The sequence below is a fragment of the Zingiber officinale genome, chromosome 9A (genome assembly GCF_018446385.1).
Source record: "Zingiber officinale cultivar Zhangliang chromosome 9A, Zo_v1.1, whole genome shotgun sequence".
NCBI lineage: Eukaryota > Viridiplantae > Streptophyta > Magnoliopsida > Zingiberales > Zingiberaceae > Zingiber > Zingiber officinale.
Window position 1 is genome coordinate 104,533,409 of NC_056002.1, and position 7,547 is coordinate 104,540,955.

Sequence of the window (7,547 nt, forward strand, 5' to 3'; positions counted from 1 at the left end):
CCCCCCCCCTCTCTAGCCAGCCGTCAATGGTCTTAACATCTTTTAGAGGAACATCCTCCCCCTCCAAGGAAGAACATTCAGACACTGGAGGTGCAAGATAAGGCAGTTCTCTAAAGCAGCAGCTGCGCTGGACTCAACTACAAGACCCTCGGACGCCTCACTAGTGACGACGGTCGGTGGTAAGCCTCGCTTGACTTGCAATTCTCACTCCTTAACGCATATTTCCTCCTCTTCCATGTCGATCGAGTCATCGACCAAAGCAAGCAAAAATGGTGTTCAGTGCATAAAATAAAGAATATCTTAGTTAATGATAATACATTGACCAAGTTATCGAAGCTTACCGAGGGAGCAAGGAAGCTTCTTACATATGGGACTCAAACCAAACAGGTGCAGGAGGCCTTCACGTAACCACCGATAAATCTTAAATTGTTGACTACTTAGCTTGGGAAAGTATATGATATAAGTGGTTGCCTGTTTGTAATTCCCTATGTCAGGAAGAGGAGGAAGGGAAGATTGCTAGTTGGTTGGCCGAGAGGTAGGCTCATGCATTTCAAGAAAAAAGAAGCATGACTTCGAACCTTTATTTAAAGAGGGCATGTCTTTGAAAAAGACGGACTTTGGGCGAGATTGAAAAAAAAAAATCCTGGTTCCGATTTTTTGGGATAAAAAAATAGAAAGAAATTTTAGGGTGTAAGGGGAATGTTAAATAGATGAAATAACATGAATATACCACATAGGGTATGGATGGCATTCGGGATGAACTGTTATAGAGGGATACGAAAATATTTACTCACGTGGACAAGAATGGAGGAATAGGGAAATGGAGACTGACTGCTAATTGGTTCATAAAAATGATGATGTGATTATCAGGAGAGTGATGAGGATGGGCAGTAGGAGAAGGTATGCCAATTCAATAGTTCTCAGGGATTTCATACCGAGAGCAAATGTAAGCTTTATCGGCAATATCAAAATTCGAAAAGGTCAGAGTATACAAAGGAGCAAAGGATTCTTCAGCCATGGAAAAGCACGAAATAGAGAAAGAATAGAGGACTTACTGATGACCAAAGAAGAAAGAGGGGAGAGCACCGCAAGTAAAAGATCGCCAGAAAGAAGATTGAAGAAGGCAAAAGGCAAAGTGTTGTAAATAGGGGTTGTTTAAGGTTTTTATAAAGTATAATTTGATTATGTTCGTTGGATTGAAATGGCATGCTGCAGATCGTTGATCTGTACAAAGAGAGAGACCGTTTATCCATACGAGGAGACATGCGTCAGAAGCCGTTTCAGAAAACAAAATGGGTGGTCATGTGGCATCAACCCATCAATAGACATTTATGATGGAAGTGACAACCAAATCATTCCTATGTCCATACACCTCTCCGCGCATCCTCGGTAATTTCTATTGAACAATTGGCCACTGACAAGCAGTTTTTGAAAAAATTACTAAGTTCCCAAGGCGCGAAGGAGCACGAGAGTTTCTAGACGATCCTAGCAAAAGACAGGCGGGCAAAAATTGGTCTTGGGTCCAGTCAGTCAGATATACCTCCTTCGACTAGACTTGAAGGGGAAGCTAGTGATATAAATTGTAACAAGTGGACCCAGGAAATGATGTGACGGTCAAAGTTAAGGTGATGTGGTAGTCAAAGTCAATGAAGGGGAACATCTCCCCATCTGACTCTAATTGGCGGCTCGGTGCTAGGGCTCATTGGATAGACCTGGTCGGATTCTGAGTCGTGTGAAGAAAAGGCCAATCAGTCGTTAAGCCTATCGAATATAAGGGTTTCAGTGCTTCACCTTTGAACTAAAGAAACAACATACCTAGTCACTCAATAGGCTATCGAATTTAAAGACAATTGCCCTTACAAGCTAGCCAGAATAACTGATTTATCGTCAAAGGGAGGGTTGAACTCATTACTATGTAAGAGCCTCTCTACATACGCCTAGTCGATCTGATCATCGGTCAATGTTATGGGTGTCTATTCATAGTAGAATTGACCGGGTTTATATGACTTCATACTCATCTCTTCTATGTATGAGTAGGGTAACTTTATAAATCTGGTCGGGCGGCCAGATGCACTTTACCTACAAGTTATTATACTCCTAGCCAGACAAAAAGGTCGACCTGGCCTAAGACATTTTAGTTCAGGATATTGACTGGACCTCTCAAAACATAGCATTCTCCATAGGCTCGTTGTACACCCGGCTAGACAAAATACCAACCGGGCCTAAGGCGCTTAACTTCACATTGTGAATCAGATGGATTTCTAATATGCACAAGTTATTATATTGTTTCTCAAACAGACTCTCAACGTGTCTAGGGCATCATATTATTTCTCAAGCGAATTTCTAGCATAACCAGGGCATTATATTATTCTCCGAACAAATATCTCAAAGCTACGCAGAATATAACCAAGCGGCTTAATGCCAAGACAGATATAAAAGCGATCGGCCTTACTAGCTGGCCAAGATACAGACAGTATAATACACGACGGAGTAGATTATACAGAATATAACTGAGCAGCTCAATAGAAATGATTGGACTTAATAACCTGCCGAGATATACTCAACAGATAACATCTTGACAACTTGTTATAATAACAACTATGTGTCAAAGAATATTCTTTTGGAAACTTCTATGGTGACCATCGCATCTCCCATCAGCAGACCATTTATAACAGTATATTCATTCATCAAACTCAATAATAACAAAAGCTATAAATAACAAAAGAGGTATGTATGTGGGTAAAGGAAAGATTCCTCGAAGGATTATTGCATGCCACCTGGGTTGTATACTTTCCTTTACCTAACAAACTCTGACACACTTTGTCATTTCATGATTGTGGAGGTATGTGAGGTTGTATATAAAGGGGGAGTCCTTTCTATGGCGCAGGTACATTTTCTGGAACATCGGTAACTTTACTCTCGCGTGCACGTTCTTACTGTTTTTCATCCATCCGTCCGGAATGATACTGACTTGAGCGTCGGAGGGCCTTCGCCAGGAACTCTCCCATGTTTCTGGGTACTGACGTTTTGTTAGCTCATCTTCATGTGCGCATGAGCAGGAGGAAGCTTTCCGTGGAGTAAAAGGTCTTTTGCCAGCCAACCATCAATCCACGTACCGAGTATATCATCTCTGTGGTTTTCAAAAAGGATATAAAATGAAATAGGTAAATTCTTTCTTCTCAACATTATTGCTCAACTGATGGACCACGCCGGAACAAGACCGTTGTTAACTTTGGGCAAGATAATTCTTTTAATAAGAATCAGAAGTTACGAGGAGTGCTCGATCACAGGCGTCTAAGGAGCATTCCGAGTCCCGTCGTATCATATCAGTGCTTTAGAAAGGCAATTGACAAAACGTAGATGTGTTTTTTTATCTATGAGTCGAAGGATTTAGAGGATGTCTTTCTACGACCGAGTAGCTCCATAGATTATATCATTTGCACGAGGGCTCAATCAATATAAAGTTGGGATGTAGATCACATGATGTGGGAGAGGATCCCGACTACTCTAAAGTATAGTAAATGTTGAGGGAAAGAGTTTTTGGTTCAACTTGAATTTTCCCACGGTGAATTACTGCAAAACCTTGAAGAAATAAATTTTGGGATGCACATGAAGATCGTGAGGAGAGCTTTATTATCAATCAACCATGCCATCAATTCCACTATTGACTTGATAAAAAGTTCACATGCCTAAGCTAAAACAGAGCTTTAATTTGAGCAATATATCACGGTAATTAAACTTTATGATCATGTTTTTTCTTTTTCCTTTTTTCTTTTTTCTTTTTTCTTTCTTTTTTTTTTTTTTTTTTTTGAAAGAATAAAGAACAGTGTTTGCTTCACAGTGTAAAAGAATGAACAAATCGGCGACTAATCAGTTCCAGGCAAGAAGGAAGGCTACTTGTTCACCACCCTGCAGTTCAATCTGATCTCCCCGCTGGCTCCGGTGAGAGGGCTGATGGCTCCCATCCTCATCATGGCCGCCGCGAAGTCCTTAGCAAACGCCTTGCCGTTGACGCTGTACCGCCGCACCAACTTGTCCTGCGTCCCGTTGTTGAACAGCTCCTGGTCGGAGTGCAGCAGCCCCCGCTTCGCCACCAGGTTCTGATAGTAGCTATTATCGAACCGGTCCGGGGTCCGCAAGTCGAACGGCGCCAAGTTACCGTCGCCGCCGGCTGAGGGGCATTCCCGGCGGCAGGCAGCCGCGAAGCTAGGGTCGATATCGGCGTCGTCGTAGATGTGGGAGCGGAAGTTGGCGCACTGCGCTCGGCCGATGGTGTGGGCGCCGGAGAGCGCGGTCATGTCGTGGGCGCTGAGGCCTTTCGCCGCGAACGAAGCGACGAGCTGAGAGAGGCTGGAGGAGGGTCCCGGGAGGTTGCTGTTGGCGTCGCTCTGGCTCGCCGTTGTGGCATCCCGGCGGCCGAGTGAGACTTTCCAATTTGGTCCGCCGACCTGCATTTCTATCCAAGTTAGTTCCTTGGCTCCGGGATTCAATTCAATGTTCAAACTATTTACCAAGGAAACGCCATCGCGAGCGGCGAGAGCGAGGATGTCGGCGCAGGAAACCGTTTGGGGGCAAGCGGCTTCGACGTTGGATTTGATGGCGTCGAGGACCTCGTAGCCACGGGCAGAGTTTATATTAGGGAAAGCATTCTTCTCGCCGGTGAACGTCGCCGTGTCGTCCAATAAAATCGATGCATCGCAGCCCTGCAAATCCATCACCATTAACTACATTCATGGAAGAAGAAAAAACAGAGAAGAAACAGAGGGAGGAATGCACATCGACCAAATAGCGTACATTGACAAAGCAGTCGTGGAAGAAGAGGCGGAGGATCGAGGCGGCCATGCGAGGCTCCTTGTTGACGGCCTGCGCCATGGTCGACCGGACGATGTTTGGCAAGGACGGGCAAGTGCGGGAGTAGAACGACGACGACGAGAGCTGCGCCTGCGCTGCGCTGCAGAGCAGGAGCGCAGCTGAGAGAAGAGCGAGCGTGAAGGAGGCCATGGATCGAGCAAGGGGATGAGTGCATCAATCTCACTGGCTCCATAGGTATATATAATCTCCACTACCGCGACCAAAGCCGTAGAGCGATGGCGCGTCGCCTTCGTTGACTCGTGCATACGCGTAAACTGCTACATTGCTTGGCTGTCAAAATCAATGTGGTAGAAAGCTGGATATCTCGTTGAAACCTGTAACTTGGATTTCATGTCTCCAGTTGGTCGAAATCAAAGGCGGACATGCGGAGGGAGATTCACGAGTTTGAGGATGCATGAGGCCTTATTTAGTTGAATATGGCTCATTAATACTTGTCAAAATTCTCTTATCCGCCTCTTTGACTGTACTCGTAGCCAATTATTGAACTCGTCCAATTCCCAAATGGAATTTTTGTATGCGTGATTTCGTGTAAAGCTAGAGCTGAATTATGAGGTCCAGCTAGTTACTTGTTCTTTGTGTCGTCGAGTGCCCTACAGAAGCATACCAGCATTGCCTCTGGCAACGTCATAATTGGGGGGTGCTCAGGAAGCAGTTTCGCGCATGCTTCCGTTGACGAATGCAAATCTTAGGGTTATGTCGGTTTCTGAAAAAATAAAATAAAATCTAATAAGTTTAGTCAACAATTGTTGCCACAGGTAAATAATTAACAAATTTTCATTGACCAAATCAAAAGATCTGTAAATTGATTTACTACAGGTAAATAATTAACAACAATGGTTGCGCCTCAGTTGACAGAGAGTTATTATATAAAGATATGGAACAATTCTGTACGTCCGTCGATCCATGGGACTGCCTCAATTGGCCCTCCGGCAATTCAATCTGACCTCCCCTGCGCTCCCCGTCGATGGCGTGAGGTTGCCGAGCTTGACCATGGCCGCCGAGAAGTCCCGGTTGAACGCCCCGCCGTTGTTGCTGTAGAGGCGCACGAGGTCGTCGGCCGGCCCTCCGTTGAACAGCTCCTGGTCGGAGTGCAGCAGCGCGCGGCGGACCATGAGGTCGCGGTAGAAGCTGACGTCGAACCGGTTCGGGCTGGTGGTGTCTAGGGCGGCGAGGTTGGAGTCGCCGCCGGTGGCCGGGCAAATGCGCCTCCGGAACATGGCGAACGCCGGGTCCACGTTGGAGTCGCTGTGCACGTGCTGCCGGAAGCTGCTGCACTTGGCCAGCCCCACGGTGTGCGCGCCGGAGAGCGCTGTCAGGTCGCGCAGGTCCAGCCCCTTCGCCGCGAACTTCGCGACGAGGGTGTCGATGTTGTCGGACGCCGGCGGGAGGTTGGCGTTGGCCGCCTCCATGCTCGCCGTCCGGCCGTCGAGCCGGCCCAGCAGCACCTGCCACCACGGCCCACCCAGCTGCCCCCAAGACCATAAACCGGTCAATCAACTAATTCCTCCGGTCACATAATTAAACAGAGTATAATTACCAGACTAACTGCGTCGCGAGCGGCAAGCGCCACAATGTCGGCGCAGGACACGGTGGCGCGGCACGCCGCCTCCACGCTAGATTTGATACCATCGATGACTTCGTATCCGCGAAGAGAGTTTGCGTTTCCAGCACAATTCTTCTCGCCGACCATCGCCGGCGTGTCGTCGAGCAGCACGGATGCATCGCAACCCTACAAGCGGCCAACCAAATTACGCGAGAAAACGTAACCATAACTTGGTCTTCAATAATACAAGTACGTGGTAATGAATATAAAATAGTCATTTAAGAAATGATCATAATTAATGGTGGCAATCTCCATCATAATAAACTAGTTCTCCAACACTACTCATCTTAAATAACTAGTGCCCTGCTTTTCGCCGCTCCAGAAAAAACAGAGGGTATCAATTAAATATTTTATAGGCCTGGCTATCATCATTAGCATTCGCTTCCTTAATCAGCAAGGAACGGTATAATTTCATCCAATTCAATTCAAGTTGCAATAATTAACTTAAAAGGCGATACTTATTCGAAAGATATTGCAGCTGTCCGTCAGCTAGATCCCGTGATGTCAATGTCAATGTCGTGTCAGAGATAGATATATGCTATCATATCATTTCATGCAAGGACAAGCCACGTAAGGACATTAAATCATTAAAAGAAAGCAGTTACACTAGCTTCTAACAGCGTGCCGAACTCATTGGCAGCTGGAAATGTTTCATCCATCATGTGAATTAGGAAATATATATCGACGAATTAATTCAGTTATAAACTGGAACTAAATTATATACGATTGTGAATTGAAGAAGAAGTTAAAGATCGATGATGAAATTAATTGATCAGATAATTAACTTACATTGACAAAGCAGTCGTGGAAGAAGAGGCGGATCATGGAGGCGCCCATGCGCGGGTCCTGGCTCACCACCTGCGCCATCGCCGACCGCACGATGCTCTCCACGTTGGGGCACGTCGTCGAGTAGAACCCCGGCGACAGCTGCGCTCGGGCGGCGCCGACCGCCAGGAATAGAGCCACCGCTACGGCGGCGATCGCCGCCCGCCGTCGTCGTTCCGAGGATGACGACGCCATATCGTCAAACAGCTCGTTAATTAGCATGCTCTGCTCTGGCCCTCTCCCGATA

At 46.4% G+C, this 7,547-nt stretch overlaps 2 protein-coding genes across 3 annotated transcripts; both read right to left on the reverse strand.

Moving 5' to 3' along the window:
* Positions 1-3,633: 3,633 nt before the first annotated feature.
* On the reverse strand, positions 3,634-5,477 carry LOC122020302 (peroxidase P7-like). 2 transcript variants are annotated; one of them, XM_042578172.1, is made up of 3 exons: positions 4,795-5,477; positions 4,512-4,703; positions 3,634-4,448 (listed from the first exon to the last, which is right to left on the reverse strand). In XM_042578172.1, exons 1-3 carry the CDS (start codon positions 4,999-5,001, stop codon positions 3,894-3,896), a joined length of 954 nt encoding a protein of 317 aa, XP_042434106.1. In that variant the 5' UTR covers positions 5,002-5,477; the 3' UTR covers positions 3,634-3,893. The 2 variants fall into 2 exon arrangements, with proteins under 2 accessions (XP_042434106.1, XP_042434105.1); XM_042578171.1 differs by having other exon boundaries at positions 3,634-4,703.
* A 151-nt stretch (positions 5,478-5,628) lies between these two features.
* LOC122020303 (peroxidase P7-like) lies at positions 5,629-7,547 on the reverse strand. The gene is made up of 3 exons (XM_042578173.1): positions 7,265-7,547; positions 6,410-6,601; positions 5,629-6,338 (listed from the first exon to the last, which is right to left on the reverse strand). The coding sequence occupies exons 1-3, from the start codon at positions 7,520-7,522 to the stop codon at positions 5,787-5,789; spliced, it is 1,002 nt and encodes a 333-aa protein (XP_042434107.1). The 5' UTR covers positions 7,523-7,547; the 3' UTR covers positions 5,629-5,786.

Coding starts and splice junctions, on each gene's coding strand:
- LOC122020302 (XM_042578171.1), bottom strand. CDS start 5,001: ATGGCCTCCTTCACGCTCGCTCTTCTCTCAGCTGCGCTCCTGCTCTGC. Junction 4,704..4,794: donor TCCACGACTGCTTTGTCAAT/GTACGCTATTTG, acceptor ATGGATTTGCAG/GGCTGCGATGCATCGATTTT.
- LOC122020303 (XM_042578173.1), bottom strand. CDS start 7,522: ATGCTAATTAACGAGCTGTTTGACGATATGGCGTCGTCATCCTCGGAA. Junction 6,602..7,264: donor TCCACGACTGCTTTGTCAAT/GTAAGTTAATTA, acceptor GGCCGCTTGTAG/GGTTGCGATGCATCCGTGCT. Junction 6,339..6,409: donor CTCGCGACGCAGTTAGTCTG/GTAATTATACTC, acceptor TCTTGGGGGCAG/CTGGGTGGGCCGTGGTGGCA.